Raw genomic sequence first — 23,218 nt, forward strand, 5'->3', positions numbered from 1 at the left:
GTCACTTACTTGAAATTTGTGACTTGGCACTTCCATGTCAAATAGCTCCTCACCAGCTGCCAGACTCCCCGTTTTCCTCAGATACTCATCCCAATTGAACTTGTTGGGCGTATATCCTGCCGGTGGAATCAGCTGAATATTGTTCCTCGCGCAGAATCCCACGGGGAATATACAAGGAGATTTCTCATGGTAGCAAAACCTGAAAGAAAAAAAATCATTCCGATAAGAAAGTTTTTCAGAGAAGAAATGTCTTGAGCACTAGAAATACTGACCAGTCAGTACCATTTGCGACGGGATCATAGAAATCAATTCGGATCATCATGTAGCCAAACTTGAGCACTGCCATCACGCTGGCCACGCAGATTGATGAGAGATTCAGTGGATCGATGGCCTCAAGTTTCATTCCCACCTTAAAATTCGACACTTTCCCGTCCAAATAGTACTCTTCGTAGGTGAAGTTCATTTTAAAGAGATCATGCGTAGAGTCATCTGGCAGGAGTTCAATCATGGCATCATTTGCCTGACCCATACGATTCATGTAGTGCATTGGTCCAGCTATTCGATGACCTACAGTTGTTGCCCATCCAACCGGATGGATGAGGGAGGAATCCTCATGGCACCAAAATCCATTGTCATCGACATCATCGAAGTATCGTACGTAAAGTCGTTTGCCCACAATCTTCTGAATTGTAGCCACTTTTACCTGCGAAATGCGATTTTTATCCACCACTTCGAGTTGCTGACCCGGCCGGAAGCGTGACCTATAGACGAATATTTTAGGTAATGTAACAATTAATTCGTAAATGACCGCAGATAAAAACTCAGATAAGCTTATGGTAGCTGAGATTCTTTACAGGCGACCTTGAAATGCGTGCAACTCGGGCTCTTTCATTAATTAACATTCCCGAAATGTTAATTTTACCCTGCAGTATTGATCCGAAATCGGTGTAAATATTACCCTTTTTAGGTGTATTGGGGGTTAAAGTTACCCTTTTTCATGTTAATTTTACCCTTAAAAAGGTGTAAAATGTACATTAAAAAATATTGATATATTTTTACACCTAAAAAGTGTTAAAGTTATGAGTAAAAAAATTAATTGCATCCTCATTTTTTTCTCAGTATTACAACTCAAAATACTTGAAAATTCGATTGTGATTAGAATTGTAAAGAATCTCAGCTACCATAAGCTTATCTGAGCTTATCACTGGTCATTTTCTATGTTAAAGAGTTTGAGTCAAAAGGCCAATGGAAAAAAAAGTTCATTCAAATCGGTTAATAAACATTAGAAATAGTGTCCGGTTAATTTCAGGTCGGGATACAGTAGGGACAGATGGGACCCACCGTTATACGGGCTTCAGACCTAAGGCTTAACTTCTTTAATATCTTATCAGTCAAGATTTTTTTGAAAATTTTGACTTAGGATTAGATTATTAAGGGTAAACGACCTATTACATTTTGAAAAAAAAAAAAAACAATAAAATCGGTTGCTGTTTATGGTTTTGAGATCCGCGGGAACTAGGCTAAACCTCTAGTCTGAAGACGGTCTTAGAAAGATCTCGATCTCAGATACAATATGCTAAAATTTCATCGAAATCCCTCCATAAATACCGAAAATATGGTTTAGTCAAAACATTTTTGAATATAGCTCATCAGGTCAAAGAACATCGAGGGATACTTGCGACCCACCGTTGGAAAGGTCTCGAACTGAGCTTCAACATACTAAAATTTAAAGAAAAAAAGCGTCGCACGCCATTTTCGAAATATTAGACATAGAAATTTCGAAAATCGATTTTCTATTAAATCGGATGCAGTTGGGATGTCAAAAGAAATTTCATGAGAGCTATACTAATTCTTTTTTTTTTAATTCTGACAATCAGAACCGGAGATAGGGGGAGATTGTGCAGTTTCGTAGGGAAAAAGATGTCCAAGATTTAAGATTTTTTACTGAATGCCACACAAACCAAATCATATTATGTTACTATGTCAAAAAATCTCTTACTTATTAGATTCATAACTCCGCCTCACAAAATTCCTAGGAATCTTTGGATTTTCCTCTACAGGAAAATGAAAATTTAGTGGCAATTTTTACGAAGCTACCCTGGTTTGCTCAGCTTCGTACAACATTTTGCCCACCTATGTAGGCCTAATTTTTCCCGAAAACATTAGACTGGACACAAAAATTTGCGCATCACTGCCTAGCTGGAACTTTCATCTACTTGTTTTCACCATTTGTAGGAGGTATCACGCATTAAAAAAAAATCAATTTTATGCTATTTTTCTAAACTTGTTTTTTGACACTTGGAAAACCATTTTTTCCCTGGATTCTGACAGTCACTTAAGAGCTTGTTTAGGTGTGATTCTCTTATAATCACACCTATTGTATGTAATCCTCGGATTTTCTCTAACATCTCCTGGTCTTACAGAACGGGTCCCGGTCAAAATCCCGAAAGCGAAAATCCCGAATTCTTAAAAGTGTCATAGCTACTCCCACGATTGCATTCGCGCTTGCTGGAGGCAAAGAGAAATCTTCTGTGTCTTGAGAAATTATTCTAAACATTTTCCTCCATATAATTTCATCCCTTTCAGAATTTTGAACATTCGGGATTTTGGCGTTCGGGATTTTGGCTGCCACACCGTACTGAACATATTTCGGACATAACTGATTTCGAAAATGACCAGTCACCAATCGAAAGTGAAATGTGGGAAGTTCTACTTTAAAACAAGAAAAATTGAATGAGAAATACTCAAAATACATCGACGTGGCAATTAAAGAATCACATCTATCATAAGGAGTCTAGTTTTATCACTGCACAAATGAGAAAGCAGTCATCACACCTATTGTAATCCTCGAATTTTCTCTAATACATCCAATCTGTCCCACGGAACATCTTTTGAACATCACTCGTTCTGAAAATGACCAGTAACCAATTTCAAGTAAAATGTGGTAAATTTTCTTGGAAACAAAGCAAATTGGATGATAAATGCTCAAAACGCAATGTGCAATGAAAGAATTACACCTACCATAAGTAGATATAGGCTTAATGTTTGATTTGACAGAAGCAAAACAAAAACATCTGATAAAGTCTCATTTTGATGGGGAATTGCGTGTTTTCCTTCGAGATTGTCGTGAAAATTGTTTAATATCCCAATTTTCTTGTGAATTTATTCAGTGGAATCTCTGATGAGTCAAATATCTCGAGCGGCGTGCACAGTGTGACCCAAAACAGTGAGGAATTCTCAAATTCGGTGATCAGTAATTTTGACAGATGTTTTTACGAAACTGCAAGATTCAATTTTCCTGAGCTGCAAGGGTGGTAATTTTTATGAATTTTCCTCCACCCATAAAAACGACCCCCTTCGAACAAAAGATTTTTACGGTAAATATTAACTCTGATAAATCCTCTATAACTTGGAATAGTTGTTCGTTCGAAAAGACACTTGCAGTGAGCAAAAATGTATAAAATATTATACATCAGAATTACGGTTTTAGGCCCACTTTTTATTTTTGCATTTTGAACTCACAGGAAAAAACGGCCTAGAGTTCCAAGTTTGTCAGGAAATGTGAGATGTAGGACTAGCTTTTAGATTATATGTCCATGGATGAGATTCATTTAGTAACTTGGAAAAAATCAACTTTTACGAAGCTGCAACATTACGAAGCTGTAAAACCTTCCCCTATATCCATTTCAAAATTAAATTTCCAACCTCTTATAGCTCGGGTTAGGGGACAGCAGGGTTGCATAAGTTTTTTTAATCGAAAGCTCCTAGACCCAGCTATAACATACTAAAATTTGAGACCAATATACCACAGGGACTGAGTTATTGAGAAAACAAAATTTTGGGTGTTCTAAAATAGCGGAAGGACGGGATCTCGACCATTTGTCGACTTCTCTTTCCGTTTTCTTGCCAAAAGCGTTTGTAATACGTAGAATCGGCCGACCGGACAGCCACGAAAATCGGTTTTTGGCGGGAATGATAATTGTGACCTACGAGAGTCAAAACGAGTACATTCAAATTTTGAGCCCGATCTGACGAAGTCGCATTTCATCTCGGACCACTTGAGATTGTAAAGACTCTTAGATAAAATACACTGTTCCGAATGTTTAAACTCATCTCGAATCTGATATTACATGATTGAATGAATACCTGTTCGATACCTATTCGATTGTATAGGTTTCATTCACGGCGAAAGGTTGGACCATTTTACCCATTGTCCTTTAGTTGTAGGTTCATTTCCGGTTCATAACCGATTTAAGCCGATTTAGACTTGTAAAAACAAACCATAAATTCTCCATATAATTTAAACATGACACCACTCAATTGAAAAATACGTTATCTAGCATCTTTTTAACCTCTGACATTGAAAAACCGTATTAGAAACTATTTACCGGTACTTTTATTTTTGGACGAAATGACCATCTGGGCGATCTAGGCCATCTAGGCTATTTCTAAAGGTGTCTACACATTGGAGCTGATTTCATCAAGAATTATTTCAAGAATTTTTTAAAGAAAAATTCATATTTTTGAAGGAATTTTTGAAGAAAAATGCCTCCACATTGGGTTTTTTATTTTCCATCAAAAATTTTTTTGACAGATTGCCATCATTTCCAAGTCTCTACCTCTTCTGACTGTTTTTCACGAAAATTTGTTGTTTCACTACTGGAAAAAGTGAGAAAAGCGTTTAGTGAAGTTCCTTGGGATAGTATTTAGTGAATTTGTGAAGAAAATCTTCTAAATATGCAAGGGAATAGTGTTTTTCTGGAGATGTCGTTCCTGGTGGAATCCAACCCAGCCTTTGAAGGAACATTTCCTGTGATTTTCCTCCAGAAATTGCCGGAAGTTAATCCATCTGTGTATTCTTGAGGTGTTCCACAGTACAGTGGCCTCGTACTCCATGGATTGCAAGATGGAGGGAAAGGAGAAAATTTACGGGCACTTTGGAATCTCTGCCTTGGTTACCAATCAAAACAAGAGCTAACCAGAGCCACCGAGGAGATCTCAATGCAAACGAGAGCTATCCGGAGCTACCAGAAGCCATCACTTGAACCCCCAGAAGAACATCAGAATGATCTTTTATATTATTCACTTTCTCAACCACTAGGAACTCTGTGGGATTGCTTCCTTTCGAGAACATCAGAACTGGATAGCCACATGCCTTCAATTCCTCATGTCAATGGAACATGGAACCCAGTAAATAAATCAGTAGTGGAATTATTTTGGAACATCCATGGAATTTTCACAGGAATATTCTTCTATTATATTAATTTTAAAAAACGACATTTTTTACATAATAGAGATCCTTTATGTAATTTTTTTTTATTTATTAAGGGGTCCATCTGGAAGATGATTGCCCCGCCTTTATGTAATTTCTAATGATTATTTATTAAAAATTCCTACTTTTAATAACATAATGAAATGTAAAGGATTAGATTCAAAACTAGATTTTTTGGGAGTCTTGAAGTGTAATTTTTGGAAAATACTCTTAAGATCTCATAAAAAAATCCTCCTGATATTGATAAAATCCTTTCCACAAGCGTTAAAAACTTGAATGAAACTTTTTACTGATCAAAAAAGACAATAAATTTCAAAGGCTGTCTCTTATTTGAATTTTAATGCGAAATTAAAATTGAAATAAATTTTATTTAATTTTTGGGAAACTGCTCTTAACATAATACTAGATTTTTTTTAGTTCATTTATTTTAAACCGCTTGTATTATATTATAACATCCCCACATCAGATATATTTTCTACTACTAAAAATAAGCAAACCTAAAAATTTAAAAATCCACGTAATCTTCTAAATTAAAAGTCCTTTACATTTCATTATGTTATTAAAAGTAGGAATTTTTAATAAATAATCATTAGAAATTACATAAAGGCGGGGCAATCATCTTCCAGATGGACCCCTTAATAAATAAAAAAAAATTACATAAAGGATCTCTATTATGTAAAAAATGTCGTTTTTTAAAATTAATATAATAGAAGAATATTCCTGTGAAAATTCCATGGATGTTCCAAAATAATTCCACTACTGATTTATTTACTGGGTTCCATGTTCCATTGACATGAGGAATTGAAGGCATGTGGCTATCCAGTTCTGATGTTCTCGAAAGGAAGCAATCCCACAGAGTTCCTAGTGGTTGAGAAAGTGAATAATATAAAAGATCATTCTGATGTTCTTCTGGGGGTTCAAGTGATGGCTTCTGGTAGCTCCGGACAGCTCTCGTTTGCATTGAGATCTCCTCGGTGGCTCTGGTTAGCTCTTGTTTTGATTGGTAACCAAGGCAGAGATTCCAAAGTGCCCGTAAATTTTCTCCTTTCCCTCCATCTTGCAATCCATGGAGTACGAGGCCACTGTACTGTGGAACACCTCAAGAATACACAGATGGATTAACTTCCGGCAATTTCTGGAGGAAAATCACAGGAAATGTTCCTTCAAAGGCTGGGTTGGATTCCACCAGGAACGACATCTCCAGAAAAACACTATTCCCTTGCATATTTAGAAGATTTTCTTCACAAATTCACTAAATACTATCCCAAGGAACTTCACCAAACGCTTTTCTCACTTTTTCCAGCAGAAAATAACAAATTTTCGTGAAAAACAATCTTGAATCGTGATGGTTTCCTTCAAGAATTCTGTCAAGAATGACTTTGATGAATTTTATTCCAATGTGTAGCCGATAATTTCTTTCAAAAATTCTTGATGGAAATTTCCTTCAATTGGATATGATTTTTGAAGAAATTTGTCTACACATTGGACAAATTTTCTTCAAGAATCCATCTTTTTGTCAAAAATTCTCACCAATGTGTAGGCAATTTTCTTGAAGAACACTTCTTGAAGCTCATTTTTGATAGAAATTTCTTATAATGTGTAGACACCTTAAGGGATATCCAAAAATAAAAAATAGCGCACGACGCATTTTCGAGTAGTTTCGGGTTTGGAGAAAAAACTAAGATCGTGTTATTAATCCTTCACTGAGAGAAATCCGAAAAAGTTAAAATAACATTCCGGAAATGTTAATTTTACCCTGCAGTATTGATCCGACATCGGTGTAAATATTACCCTTTTTAGGTGTATTATGGGTTAAAGTTACCCTTCTTTCATGTTGATTTTACCCTTAAAAGGTGTAAAATTAACATTAAAAAATGTTGACATATTTTCGCACCTAAAAAGTGTTAAAGTTATGAGGAAGAAAAATTAATCGCACCCTCTTTTTTTCTCAGTGTTGAGTCGACTTATGGGTGGTCTTCCGAATATCTAAAGTCTCTATTTCTAACCGTTTGGCCTCTAGATCTGATGATGGTTTCATTTTTGACTTCGAAATTCGTAAAATCATTTTTACGACTTTAGCGCTACCAGTCGTAGTCACATGAACTTCTAATACTCTCTAGAATTGTACAATTTCAGAAGACCTTTCATATACTTAAATGTTGATTAAATTCTGGTAATTGAAACCAAAGTTATGATCTTTGTAAGATTTTTTTTACTATGTTTATGAAATGCATCCATAAGTGAGCCCAAGTATTGGGGGTCATGATGAATTTTGATAGCTAAAATTAATTTATTTTAATTGTTAACTAACCTGAAACTCTCGCTCAATTTGTTGTAGAACGTTGTGGGCAGTGTCCGGGCATTGGAGAGACGATCCGTGAGAAATGCCTTCCAATCAGAGTACTTTTTCGCAATTGTTTTGGGTGGGATGAGTGGTTTTCCGCGTGTGGCACACCATCCAACATGATGCACCTCGGACGAACAGAGATTCACCCAGAAATCATGGCTGGCATCATCATCGAAGCCCTCATAGCGCAGCAAACCCTTATATCCCTGAATACGCAGCAGAGATGCCACCCAAAATGAATGAGGAACATACCCAAGAGCCGCTGCTGTTGTTTGACTCTCTCTATCACAGTCCGTATTCTCCACTTCAACCTTCATTCCCACCGACACCTTTGACCACACATCGTACCCCGGAACATGCCGAAAGCACGTAACGGGCGCCGCTACAAAACTCAACTGACCCAATTGTGGTGTCCAGTCAAAAGAATCTCCCGGACGCTTCCGAACAGTCTCAATACGTTCCTCCTCGGCACACATTGGCTCCCTCTTCACTGGCATTATCTGAGGCATCTCCTCCTGCGGCATTACATCCCTAAACAATTCCCCACTGCTCGAAGATGACTCTTTGACCGGTTTGTACGTAAACTTATAATTTGTATTGGCAACAGTTGTTGCCTTCAGTGACAACTCAAAGTCTTCCATTGCTGATGAATCCATACCGCTTTTACGATCGGGACTTATACCAAAATTTCTTGCACAGGACATACTACAGAAACGTCGTTCTTTCGTGTAGAACGAGTGCTTTACGCCAATGGCGCCACACTTTTCGCAGACAGCTGCAAAGCAATCGGAAAAGGCAGAATTTTAATTGATTGGAACATTGTCTGCCCTGTGAGAATATTCACAATATATTTTTTTGATGAATTAATCAGAAAGATTCGTCCTAGAAATTTTGAACAATTTAGGCATTGCATCTGGTTAAGTATTTGTAATAACACTGAGAGAAACTCCGAAAAAGTTAAAATGACATTCCGGAAATGTTAATTTTACCCTGCATTATTACCCTTTTTAGGTGTATTAGGGGTTAAATTAACCCTTTTTCATGTTAATTTTACCCTTAAAAAGGTAAATTTAACATTAAAAAATGTTGTAATATTTTTACACATAAAAAGTGTTAAAGTTACGAGGAAGAAAAGTTAATCGCACCCTCTTTTTTTTCTCAGTGAATATTAAAAACGTAGGGTAAAGTAAGCTAATTCAAAACCTGTTCCAAATGGAGACTTTTCGCTACTCCAAATGGAAACATCATTTTTTTTCCATGATAAATACAATAATAAATTTTTATTTATATATTTTCTATAGGGGAAGTGTGCCAAATTTCGGCCAGCTTCTAATTTCGGCTACTTTGAGTGTAATTTTGGCCATGCAAATAAATTAATTAAAATTATGTATATGTAATCTTCGAATAGTCAATGAATTCATTTTGCTTTCAAATATTTATTCATTTTAGGATGTATTAACACAAAAACAGTTAAATTTTAGGTATAATTTGAATTTAAATTGCGTTGTAAAAACTCAGAGTGGAACGAGTCTTACAAAAAATGTGACAGATCGATTGTGTTTCTAGCAGTCTTGTGATTTGTGGTGAAGTGCAGAAGGTTTTCCTTAAATGTTTTTTCATGAAAATTGATTAGTTTTCATTAAAGATTGTTTCTGTTTATGTTAATAGTGAATCAATCTTTAAATTTCGGGTGAAATTTCCCAGCTGGATCCTGTATTTCGCGTAAAAAAGTATATACTTTATGAGCGTCTCTCCGGTGAGGTAATGTTGCCTATTCCGGCAACATCTTTTGCTTTCCTAAATTTCTTATTAATTTTATGTTTTGTTTTTCAATTTCTGAATTCTACAATGTCCAGAGAAAAAAAAACTATCGCTTCTATGAAAAAGATGATGTGGAAAAGGCATTGGAAGAGTTCAGGAAGTGCAAATTGCTACGGGAATCTGCGCATAAATTTGAGATGCTACTCTTCAGGTCTTCAGGGCAAATTACATGGAAGATCTCAAGGCTTGTGGGTCATATAAACGTATTAAACTAAATATTAAACTCGTTCCGTTTGACGTTTTGAAATTTTCTATCCGTTGCGTCACAAAAGGTGGTCAGAAAAAAGGTGGTCGGTATTTCATACAAAGTGGCCGAAATACTACCCAAAGCAATGTCAATATTTTTATTAATTTTTCAATATTTTAGGAAGTGATTTAAAGAAAACAAAAATGATAAACTAGTCTTGAAGGTTCCACACAACCCTCCCGAAAAGGAAGCAACAAAAAATATCAATATTTATTAAAAATATTGCATTTCAAACTTAGAACTTCGGTGCTTACATGCAACTATGCCGAAATTTGGCACACTTACCCTACCTCAGTTTCATTATTTAGTTAATTTTGCTCCAAATAAGGCAAAAATTCATTCATATTCACAAATTTTAATTTATACATTTTTCAGAAAAATCAAAAGGGTATCTTTTCACCATCGAATTTTTTCATCAATCAACCATGTTTTCTAATGAAAAAAAGGTGATTGTTCTTGTTCTTTATTCGTTTTTTTTTTTACATTTATGTAATATTTCTGGCAAAATTATGTAAAATCAAGTGTTAATCTTTATTGTTAACAGTACGTGAAGTTTTCAAATGAAATAATTACCTATTTCGTGAACAAAAAGGGTTTTTCTGAAGTGTCTGCAAGTGCTTCAATAGGAAACACCGGAAATATGATTTATTTTTAAAAGAGATTTTCTTATTGTATCATATCGGACAGGAGAAAAGACTAGGAATAGGAACAAATCCTACACTCAAGAGTAAATCAACAAGGTTTTGGAAGGCTTTCGTCGCGGTTTCACTTACACTGTTTGTCTCCAATTAGAAACTTTCCCTTGTCTCCATTTGGATTAATTTGTTTCTAATAGAAGCATTTTGCACTCATGTATTTTTCTTGTATTTAAGAAGTTTTCAAATTCCATTTAAAGAATTTTCATTAAACAGTAGGGTAAGTGTGCCAAATTTCGGCATAGTTGCATGCAAGCGCCAAAGTTCCAAGTTTAAAATGTAATATTTTTAATACGAATTGATTTTTTTGTTATTTTTTATAAAGAGTGGTGCTTGGAATTTTGTAGACAGTCTATCGTCTTCATTTTCTCTATATTCTTTTTTAATACATTTTAAAATGAATAAAAATGGTGGCCTATTCCGGCCACCTTCATTCTCATAGTTCCTTGCCCTTCCGGAATGTTTCCAATGTCTCTTTCAGATGATCTTGTTCGTCGAAACGACATTTCTTGTTATTTTTTGCATTGTATAATCTCTAGAGTATGCAAAAACAAAAAAAAATGGAAATTCGAGGAACAAAAAATGTGGCCGAAATTGCAAGCTGGCCGGAATTTGGCACATTTACCCTAACATTTTAGAAGAGTTAAGGAGCAAATTTATGTTTTTTTTTTCAGAAAAAAATGAACTTTATGTGCTCAATTTTCTGTCAAAGTTAAAGCGTCTGGAAATGGTTTTGAATTAGGACATTTACCCTACTAACATTTGTACTTTATTTTTTTTTTAATTTTTTGGAACCTGAAAGTTTTAAATAGAACACCACGCGTCAGTAATCTGCTATAGGTACAGACTACATTCCGATTTCTTAAGTATAAGGGAAAGATTTTGGGTTTCGCACACACTCTGGCTTCAGAAACTTCATATTATTCCTATATTCCTTTAATGAATGTAACTTAATTTTTTCAGGAAATGCCTCTAAAGTCTAGCTATCAAATTATATTGCCATATACGCCATAGATATTTAGGTCGAATTCATTAATGAAATGTGGGAAAAATACGAAGTGTTCGAAGCGCAAAGTGTGTTTGAAAGCCTGAAAGCCATCCCCTATAACCGTCTACAGATGTTGAATTTTACCTTGATCTTAATTTTTTGACTTACTTTTTAGTAAGTAGAACTTTTGAATACTATTTAATACTAAATATTTTTATTGCTTCAATATTTATAGCAGGTATTTAAAAAAAATCATGCTAATAAATACATATCTAAACATCAATTTTTTAATTTTTTCTATATACTATAACTTTAATATTTTTAAAATTCTAATTTGTAGGTTAATATTTTCGAGTAATATTTAACCAGAACAAATACCTTAATTTAACAGAAATAGTATTAAAAAAACAAGCAAAAATAATCAAAAATAAGCACTATTCAGGACGAATCTTGTAAGTTTTGTTTTAAAGGGTAGCATCACATTCTTCATTAAATCCTTAACGTCACGGTCATAGGTTTAGAGTTTTTTCTATCTATTTTTGTTATAGAATTTATTATCGTCATTTTCAAAAAAAAAAAAAAATACGACTATTCTCTCTATACTCTAACTAAATGATATAAGGATAAAAATTACAAGATGAAATTGTAAAAACCAGTTTGGGAAAAATGAGAATTTACGTAGTCCAAGCGCTCAGTCGAAGTTTTATTCTTCAAAAGGTTTTCGGCTAAAAGATAAACAAATTTCTATTTTGACAACATTCGAAAAATACAAACATTCATTTCAAATTTTCATATCAAAAATCTGCGTAAGGTTATAAAAATTAATGAAATATTACAGAAGGTAGTTGTCATCAAAGGAGTTACTTAGTTATTATGAAGGATTTAGTAAAAGAGACAGGAATATTACTTGGCCCTTTTTTTGATTTTTCTCACAGTGAAAACTAACACGTTCAAACTCAAAAACATTTCGAAATTCGAACAGAAAAGGGGTGGCAAAGCGTCCCAAGCTTTGCGAAATGCTCGAACTCTTGACTTAGATGCTGTACCTCAAAAGTACTTTCGCATCATTTACCGTTTACTGGTTCTCAAGCTATTTGAACCGATTCATAAATCATTCAAAAGATCCTCCAAAATTGTTTTAAAAGTAAATAGAATTGATTTTCGATTAAAAATTCGTTATTGGCTATGAACTGGTTCAGAACCGATTGGAACCGGTTCAGTTTTATAGGAAATTCCAAGACCTTTCCAACGAGCCCAAACATGGCCCCATTCGCTTGATAAATGCGCTTTCTAGTGTCTTTCTTTACCTTTGACCTTGACAAACCGTTATTAGGAATAATTCAACGGTAATGTTGTATAAAAGAGAAATGTCTGCCTGGGTAATCTCTAAAACATATCCAATAATGAAAAAAAATCGCACGACGCGTTATCGAGCAATCCCAAAAAAACATGGTTTTGGAGGGGAAGGTGAGGGATGGGGGAAAAATGAGGGGCATGTTAATGATCCCTGGGTCGACTTATGGAGGGGTCCCCCGAAGGTCGCAAGTCGCTATCTCTAACCGTTTGGCCTCTAGAGCTGGCGACATTCGTACGGACAGACGGACAAACAGAGTGACATTTCTGAGAAATCGTATAAAACGCGAAGATTTGTTGACAAAAGTGGTCTCCGGATATTATTTTTACCTAGTGTCACATAAGTATAAGAGAAGGTAATACGGTAATTGATAATTTGCGAAAGAATTGCCCTGTCAATTTGATTCTCCCATAAAGAATTTTGACTGAAAACAGTCATAGTTTTTCAAAGTGATAAAATCTAAGATTAAGGGCAGAATCACATTGACAGTAAAATGCTAACCGTATTTCGTTAATTTACGCATTTTCATTGCAATTCTCACGCAAATTCTTGATTACCGTAGTACCTTATGTCATACTCGGTGGCCCTGTGAAAATAATATAAGAAAATTTGTAGAAATAAAACAAAAATTCGATAAACGGTGAGTAAAAAAAAAACTGTAATAGAAATAATTCGTAGTTTTTTTGCTCACCGTTTATCGAATTTTCGTTTTATTTCTCCAATTTTCTTATATTATTTCCACCTAGGGCCACCGAGTATGACATAAGGTAATACGGTAATGGAAAATTTGCGTAAGAATTGCAATGAAATTATGTAAATTAACAAAATATGGTGAGACTACGGCGATTATTTCATTGTCAATGTGATTCTGCCCTAAAAATTAAACAATAGACATTTTGAGAGGTTTTATAGTTCGCGAATTATTTAATTAAATGCTGCATTTTTATTTTTTTTTAATAAAATACGAGCATAACTCATACAAGTTATTAGTAATGTTTGCAGAAAAATAACAATATTTTTTGCAATTCTCTTTTCTTTTCACAATTTTATGTGATTTTTTTTCGATTTTAGTATAATTAATTTTAACATCGATTTTTTATACCCAAGACACTTTTAGAAAACTAAATTGTAGCTGTAGAAAACCGCGAATAGTTTGGTTCAGTATTAAACATTCTAAGAGACAAAACCATTCCAAAGCTAAGTTATATTGGAAAAACGACCGAAAATCTATTGCAAGTTCGCGTATTCGCTGCTTTAGCGCTGGCTGGTCTACTATTTCGAATTTTCGATATTCTTGACACTTTAATTGTCAACAACAGTGCGTAAGGGCCATGACAGACCTGAGGATTAGCCGAGAAACGGCTTAGCATAATTATAATAGAAATAATGGTTAAACTTTATTTCCATCATTTTTCACTAAGTCGTCTCTCGGCTTAAGTCGTAAGTGTGTCTAGGGTATAACTCTCAATACCAACTCTACGATACCCTTCTCCAAGGAGTAACTCACAGGTTAACACTAGAAACGCTCTTAGGAGAAATCGGCGCCGCTTTGACAGACATCTATTCAAATACCAACGGGGGATTTAACTGTTGAGGAGAAGCTAATGCAAACAATATTTACGGTATTATCACACTTGCACATTACAATTTTAATGTGATTCACATTAATTGTCGCTTGTGAGCGTCCAAATATGTTATTTGTGTCTTTGAGTCACTTAATATTTGGGGTTTTTCTATTTATTGATAAAGAAGTGGACTTAGCCTGCAAAAATAAGTTTAAATTTACCTAAAGCATAAATATTTTTCACATTAAAAAAATTAAAGAAAAAATCGCATTAATTTTTCGCATTAATGCTATAAATCAATTTATATCAAATTTTGCGGGCCAAGTCTACCTTTTTATCAACAAATAGATCAAATTTTGAATATAAAATGATTCAAACACACAAATTACACATTTGGACTCTCACCAGCGACAATTAATGTGAATCATATTAAAATTTTAATGTGCAAGTGTGATAACGCCGTTAGAGTTCCATTTACTTTTTAGTTGGAGAATAAACTTCACTTGTGAGAGCACACGATCAGTGCAGTATAAACCTCAACCGTAGAGAGTTCTCAATTCGAGAATAACCATAAGGAATTTGCAAAAAAAACGTAATACTTTGACGATGACGGTAAGGATTTGACGTTCAATGTAATGGCCTCTACACATTGGGAGAAATTTTTGTCAAAAATTGCTTTTTTGAAGGAAATTCCCAGCAGCGTTGTACGGGGAAACTTCTAATTTCTGTCAAAAAACGCAATTTTTGACGAAAATTGCTCCCAATGTGTAGACGCCTTAATTCTGCCCTTAATAAAATACCTTAATTCTAAGTACAATATAAAATCTATGGTGTATTTACAAAGAAAAAAAAAAAGATCTGCAGGATTGTATTTTTTGTAAGGGGAATTCAACTAATGGTACTGTACAGGGAACATTGAAAAAGCAGTGCAGTAGCATTAAAATTCTCAATGAGTATGATTTTGTGTGATTTATTTTTTTCATCTACAAGAACAGTGTTAAAACAAAATCCGCCCAAAATATGGGGTAAACAATGTTTGGGAAAGAGTGTAAAATTGCAAATGTACAAGACAGGGAAAATCTAAAGTGGAAATTTATAAAGAAAAATCAAGAGAAAAAATTATCCTTAAAAAAGAAATCATTGTAAAATTTCTTCTTATCCCTCGCGATTCCTTTTCTTTTTCTCTTTCTCATCAAAAATATCGAATTGCAATAAAAAATAATAAACAAACACAAATTGTACAGCAAAATAAACATAATGCGATGTCTTTTTTCTGTTTTATCTAAATATGGTAAACATAAAATAAAATAAAAATATATAATATTTAGAAATTAGAAATAAATAAAAAATAATATATAGAAATTTAAATAAATAAAAACCATAACCTACCCATGCCGTCTTTTTGGATGGGAATTTCTGAGGGATCGACATTGCCTTCATAGGCAATGGGTGTCTTTAGCACCAATCCTGGCCTCTTGACGGGCCTGATTTTCCTGAAGGTATCTTTGCAATCGAGACTGGTCTGAGTGGCAATGGATTGGTGCTTTGGGGAAAATGCTCCCGTCGAATATTCATCACTGCTATTCTCCTGACAGGCCTGTTGTTGCATGATGAAATCATTCATATCGAAATCCGATACCATCTCAACACCATTCTCAAGACCCAATGGACGATACCGAAAACTCCCCTGATGATCCTCATTCATGAGAATCTGCTGCTGTTGCTGCTGAAAATGCTCCTGGAGACTCTCACTCTCCAACTCTGACATTGCAATGGAATTCATTTTGTATGCCGATGTGTCGAGACAATTGTTAACAGGTGCAGCCGCCACCTGTACCTGAATCGGACCCGCTACATGAGCCGGCAAACTATACATTGGCTGTTGTTGCTCTCCCGGAAGCTGTGTCGATGCCTGACCATTGGCAAAATCCGACACAACACCCATCATTGGACTAGCATCCTATTTTTTTTTTAATTTTTTAATCGAGGATAACAACACCATATGGCAGAGAAGGAGGGAAAGAAAAAAAAGTCCACGTTTTACAATTTTATCTTCTTCGCACTCTCTTTCGTATTTCTTTTTCATCATCACCAAGAAACTCTACGCACTCAATCATCTACATTTCGCTCTTCTCATTCTCATCATCCCAGAATTTCTGCAGAATCCTTCTTCTTCTCTCACCAAATTCCCAATGAAATCACAAAAATCACACGAAAACTTTCCATTGCACTTTATCCAAATTCTTTCATTTTTTTCTTTCTTTTTAGAAAGAAAAAAAACCAAACGCAATATTGCAATTGAAAGGCACATTATTACTTGGCAATTTATATCCACTACACACGATCTTCAGCAGCAACCTTTGTATCTCACACGAACTAATTTTAGTTGTTAAATATACTTCTTTTACTCTTTCCACGTTTCCAAAAACCAAAATTAAAACCAAAAACAAAAAAAAACTGAAAGAAAATTTACCAAAAAAAACAAGAAAACAAGTAGAATGCAGGGAACATGCAATAGTGTTGATATTCTTGTGTATTTGGTGTTAGTTCAAGTTGCTTCTTTTTCTTTTTAATTGGTTGCTACGGGAAATCGTCAGTAGCCAAAAGCAAGCAAATAAAACAGAGTATCAAAAACATTTTAGCCTAGAGTTTCCTTTTTTTTTGTCTCCAGGAAGAAATGTAGCAATCAAAATTTTCCTTTAAATTAATTAAAGATTACATTATTATTTTTATCTTAGGATAAATACTCACAAGATTTGGAATTAAATACAACTTTTAGAATGTAGAAACTTTTTCGAACTACCGCTAGATGGCAGTTTACTTCGCTTATTATGGAAACAGTAATAATCACATAAACCTAATTGAACAATGGTGTCTAGGTCTAGAAACACTGAAGATTTTGGAATTGGCTTCCAGGGCATGCGGGGAAACTTTTTCAAAAATCCTTCTTGCTGAACACTGAATTTAAATTCTATATATTAATCAATTAATTTATTACAAACACCATTTATTTATGTAGTGTAACTATCTGAGAAAACAATTTGTCATCCAGAATTCAAATTATGGAAGAGAATGAAGGAAAATATTATCAAAATCGGTGCGATGTTAAACTTTCCATGTGGAATTTCGTATCACACGATAGATGCGAATCAGTTAACTTTTTTCACTATCTAAAAAAAAAGGTTTATTTCCCAATGTTTTGATTTAAATAACAAAGTAGAAGGAATCTTATGAAATGTTCCTTTTTTTTGTTTCCCCCCTTACCTGTCCCCCCTTACCAAGGTCATTAGGCCTTTAGGCCTATTTTGACCAGTATCCTGTGTAGAAAATCCTTTAAAAACCAAAAACGTCCACAAAAATATATACCAAAATCATCAATCTATAAAATTAAAATATCTCCCAAATACTGAGGAAAAACAATAAATATTTAAGACGGGAACGTTACACATTAATGGCCGTACTGATGAAATGTTCCGTGAAAACATCAATTTCCAAGACAACAGGGTGCAACTAACTAACTGAACTGCAACTATCTAAGTGTATAGGGGAAACTGTAGGGATGCTTATTCACTGAAGAAATAGTTGAGTCCAAGAAGTTTAGAGCTAAAAATTAATGTTTGGTGGTGCCCCAGTTTCCCCTAAGCTGTATTTTTTTTTGCTTCAAAATGAATTTGCATTTTTATTATTTTTTTTTTTTTACTTTTAAAATGAAGGCACTGACTACGGCCCTGAGTCTGCTAATGAACATATCGTACGCTGCCTAAAAATTATTTTTCTGAATACGAGCCCATTTACTACGAAGGACTAGCTTGTTCATTGAAACTTAAGGTTTTTTTTAGTCTTGACCTGTTATTTATCCAATTTATTTATTCAATTATATTACCGAGTTTAGTTGAAAATTCCAGCATAATCAATTTGTTTTTATTCCAACGGCTTCAGAACTCTTTCCAGGACAATTTTCCAATACAAACTGCTGTTCATTTTGACGCAACAATCCAAAATTCCAGTAGAATGCGGTAAACTACCGTCATTGAAGTTCAGAGCATAAGAAAAGATTAACCTCGATTTCCGGTAAATCATTCGGATGCCCAAATTATATTGTACATGACCTTTCCTTCAAATTGAAACGATCATATTGTTTGTTGACGAATTCTTCAATTATAATTTTTTTTTTCCATTAAAGAAGCCGATGTTCAGGAAGTGGCCTCTAACGGCCAAACGAAACAACTCCATTACTCTATCGAGCACAGGCAATCAAGCATCTGATTTGAGTATTGGTAGGTGTACTTTTTGGAATTTTTAAGGCTTCTCATGAAGATTCTTTTCCAGCACGAACCACAGCTATAACGTGGATTTTATTCGTTTCGCTTCGTCACATTAAGAATCTTATACTTGATGATAACTAACTCTTCATTCTCATTTAAATTTTCCATAATTTCCTTACAAATACTTAAACTACTTAAATATCCTATAAATCAACCAAAGAATGATTGATTCTCTTTTTCAAAAAAAAAAAATCTTCTTGAAAATAGAGCTCGGGCAAGATCATAGAGTAGAAACAAAACACCGTTAGCAACATTTTTTTAAATAATATAGTAAAGATCGATAAACATGATCAAAAAATGTATTTAAAAAAAAAATTAACTTGAAATAAACCTATTTCTAGCGCTAAAATTTCCAAAAGCCAAAATCTAAGAAAGACTAAATCCCGAATGGATTAAAATTTCGGAAGGCCAAAATTCCCAAAAATCCAAAATTCCCAAAAATCCAAAATTCCGAATTATCTAAACGAATATTCAAAATCCCGAAGGGGCAAAATCCGGAAAGCTAAAAATAAAGCTTAAAATTCTGACCCATTCAGGATTCTCGTTATTAAGGATTAAGACCTATTCGGGATTTTTTCTCATTTGAGATTTCAATCTATTTGGGATTTTGACATTCGGGATTTTGGCCCTGTTAGTATTTCGACCCATTCGGGATTGTGGCTTTTGAGGATTCTGACCCATTCGGGATTTGGTTTTCAAGATTTTGGTTCTTGGGATTTTGATCTGGACCCGCTTAGCCTTAAATTATTTGACCAAAGTTTTCTTGATAACCCTGTCTTTTTCGACTCAGTGATCTTCAGTGACTTAGCTCTTTTTTTTCAAAAAGAATATATTAGTGAAGCAGACCAGTTATTCCACATATTCTTTTCGATTTGAAGGCTATTTAAAAAAAAATATTACGAAAAGAAGAGTCAGTTTGTCTCTTTGCTACAGGAAAATCTTCTTCGAAATTCTTCTCTTTAAATCATTCTTTGATATCTCAAAATATTTTAAAATTATTTGATTTCCCTTGCCTTTTCAAGGATTTATCAGAAAAACATGAAAAATTAAGAGATAAGGGGATGAGTTATTCTGGGAAAATATTCTTGAAGGTTTCCAGTACAACCCATTCTTTGATATTACAGTAGACTCTCGCTCAATCGGCTCTTTTTCAATCGGACGAAAAATTTTATTGACAATTTTCGCGTTTAATTATGAAGCTAATTCGCTCAAATTCGCTGTAGTTCTTCCTATCGTGATTCTTTATAATTGAGCGCTTTTTGTGAAATTTACAAAGGATTTGACGCCAAAATCTATCGATAAACCGGATGACATTTTGCCTCAAATGCCCAATTGAGAGAGTTTACTGTATAAGTACTAGGATGTGCAATTACTGAGATAAAATATAGAATATTTGTTTAATTTCTCAAAGATATCCATCTTAAGATATCTCAGAAATTTGATGTGATTGTTTATAAGTTTCTTCGAGAGAAATATGCAAGAGACACCGAGGAACGAGAAAGTAATAATCGTATTCCTTTGTATTTATGGTTGTTGCATCACGCACAGTGAATAAAAACACGCGGAACTCAATGCTTCAGAAAAATTTTTAGGTTTCCAAAGAAGGATTCGGGATGAAGTTGTAACAAGAAAAGGTCTGAATATCACCCGAACTAGTCAGGGAATTTTACTCCGATTCAGCAGAAGAAACAACGTATTCATTCGAAATGCAAAAGCTAAGTTTTAGGTCAAAAGAGATGGAAAATAGTAGCTTTGCAAAATGCTCGAACTCACGAGAAAGAACTCTGCGTGAATTATCTTTTCGCAATATTTCTGGATGTATATAACGATTTATATTCAATTAAATTTATTCATGAATAATAAAAAAAATATTCTAAAATCAAAATTGATTAGAAAATGCGAATTCTAGAATGTTTCGGAACGAGTAACAAAAAAGGTAATATCGTAAAATCGGTAAATAATTTAAGGATAATTTGCCGATCCATTACCGATTGAAAACGAAAACCGAAGCAACCGGAGTGGATATTTCAAGACTTTTCCAAAAATTCTAGATTTTTTCTAGATGTTTCGAACCGTGCTACAAGTAGGAATCTTAAGGATACTTTACCGATTCATTACCGATTGAAACCGAAGCAACCAGGAAGGGAATTCTGTAACGCTCTGACAATGCCATATGACAAATTGGGTTTGAATCTCAGGAGAGTTTTTTCGAAAATGCGATTCTGTAGCCGTGACATTGCCATTTCAGCTCACGTGGCATTGTCAGAAGTCACATATTTGAGATATCTGGCAATTAAAATGACCTCAATTAAAATGTAGTTGAACAAATCAACCAGGACAGACTGTATTTGCATAATATCACTAAGTAAAGGCATTTCATTAAAAAATCAGTGAATTGCATTTTCGAACTCATATGATATGACAAAAAAAGCTCGATTGGCATTGTTAGGTTTCGAACTCACGTGTGACAATGCCACGAAAATTACACAATTTCCTTACAGGGTGGATATTTCAAGGCTTTTCCATAAATTCTATATTCAAGCAATTCCGTTGAAAATTTATCCTTTATTTATTATCATATTCGAAAATTTAAAATTGAGAATTTTCGATCACAAATATTTATGGACGAAATGTTCACCTGGAGGGGAATTCTGTAACGCTCTGGCAATGCCATATGACAAATTGGGTTTGAATCTTAGGAGAGCTTTTTCGAAAATGCGATTCTGTAGTCGTGACATTGCCATTTCAGCTCACGTGACATTGTCAGAAGTCACATATTTGAGATTTCTGGCAATTCAAATGAAAATGAATGTTGTTAAAGTTAAACAAATCAACCAAGACGTACTGTATTTTCATAAATTCATCAAGTAAAGAGATTTCATTAAAAATTCAATGAATTGCATATTCGAACTCATATGATATGACAAAAAAAAACTCGAATGGCATTGTCAGGTTTCGAACTCACGTGTGACAATGCCATGAAAATTACAGAATTCCCCTACTGGCTTGGACTAGCTATACAACATTATCCGTAATGCCACTTTTGAGATAAACTAAAAAAAGTGTGATTTTGGTTGGGATTGATTGAGAGTGAAGAAATTTAAAAAAGAAAACGGTTTGAGATATCGTTTACTTATGGGAGCAGCAGAGGGAGGGTCATTGAAAACTGGAAGTCGATATCTATCGTCGTTTGGTCTACAAATCCTAAAAACCGTATTGGCTTGATTTTATTAAAAGGAATCAATATTGTAAGTAACTGATGATTGGTAAATGAAAAATATTATAATCCAATCTCGTTCCCTAATTGGTTAAAGCTTTGAAAGCTTTCAATATTCAACCAATCAGAGACTTCAATGAGACCCATACATTTTATGATATTAAAATATTTATTAATTATTTTCATGTGGATAATGTTTTAGCGGATTTTATCTTGCAGCATGCAATAATTTATTCAAATATTTAATTTGTATTACGACACAAGGGAGATATTTTAGCGTATAAAATCTCTAAATTTGATTGCCACATTTCCCCCCGAAGACCCATTCTCTAACAAGATTCTTGTCAAAGAATAACCCAGACTTGGAAATGCACCTCAAAAAAGGACCTCAAGAGTGTCTACCAAATAGAATTTTATGTACAAAAATTGATGTTGGTGCTTACTCCAAAATTTACCATGGCCTGCGTTTGCTGGCTCAGATCATCCATCACAGAGAGTCCCATTGATGATGGCAGCGATGTCTGGGCGAAGAATGGATTTGTGGCATTTTCATCCATAATTATCGAATTGTGTCCCATCCACACCATTCCCAAGTCAGCTGGATTCATACCAATTACATTTGTATTGTAGACTACAAGTAAAAGCGGTGGAAGAGTCATCAGATAGGAAGAACATTTTGGCAGGACTTCCGGAAACTATACCATCCAGGATAGCCCTAAAAGTGAGGTTATATAGGGATTCCGCCCCTTTTTTCTGTCTTCTAACCTCAATGCACCCTGAAAATCACTTCACTGAACCTACTTTGGGCAATTTTAAGCACTATTTTGGCAGCTTTTACACAGGAAATGCAAGATTAATTGGAGATTTGATTCTTTTTTTTTCTATTGCAAATCGATATTTGACATTTCCATATCGTTTTTTTTTTCTCTCCATCGCGACTTTTTCAGCGCATTTTCGCGATTTTCCCCCATACGGGCGGGTGCAAAATTACATGATTTAGTTGGAGAACCTTCCCCCGGATACCATGATATACCATGCAATTATCAAAAAGTGGGAGAAAGGTGTAGTTTTTTAGGCAAAAAATGATGTTTGGTGTGTTTGAATGCGGCATTAAATGGGGGAAGAAAGACGCTGTGCCTTGTAGGAAAATTTTCCACCTCAATATCATTGTACTTACGATTAATATCCATTTATCTACAACACAATTGTGTCATACACAGTCCAATATTGCATTAAACACTACAATTTGATGGGAAAAACCACGAATAAACCACCAAAAATGCACAAAAAGCTCTATGTTTAATTTCGGACGCATACAAAAACAATTACACCGACAGTGGCGCTCTCAAGTGGCCTACTAATGCAATTGCACGGCGAAATTTCGCCA

The 23,218-nt window shown here is 34.4% G+C and overlaps 1 protein-coding gene across 2 annotated transcripts in view; it reads right to left on the reverse strand.

The window, feature by feature from the left end:
* LOC129805584 (polycomb protein Sfmbt) overlaps positions 1-23,188 on the reverse strand; it is a 33,137-nt gene extending 9,949 nt beyond the window's left edge. The window contains exons 1-6 of one of the 2 annotated variants that reach the window (XM_055853612.1): positions 23,009-23,188; positions 22,287-22,462; positions 15,679-16,249; positions 7,584-8,394; positions 273-761; positions 10-199 (exon numbers count right to left, since the gene is read on the reverse strand). In XM_055853612.1, coding sequence (XP_055709587.1) covers positions 10-199; positions 273-761; positions 7,584-8,394; positions 15,679-16,249; positions 22,287-22,462; positions 23,009-23,021 — 2,250 coding nt within the window. In that variant the 5' untranslated portion in view covers positions 23,022-23,188. Of the gene's footprint in view, positions 1-9; positions 200-272; positions 762-7,583; positions 8,395-15,678; positions 16,250-22,274; positions 22,463-23,008 lie in introns of both variants that reach the window. The other variant, XM_055853611.1, reaches the window with a different exon arrangement.
* Positions 23,189-23,218: the final 30 nt, after the last annotated feature.

The sequence above is a fragment of the Phlebotomus papatasi genome, chromosome 3 (genome assembly GCF_024763615.1).
Source record: "Phlebotomus papatasi isolate M1 chromosome 3, Ppap_2.1, whole genome shotgun sequence".
In the NCBI taxonomy this organism is placed as follows: domain Eukaryota; kingdom Metazoa; phylum Arthropoda; class Insecta; order Diptera; family Psychodidae; genus Phlebotomus; species Phlebotomus papatasi.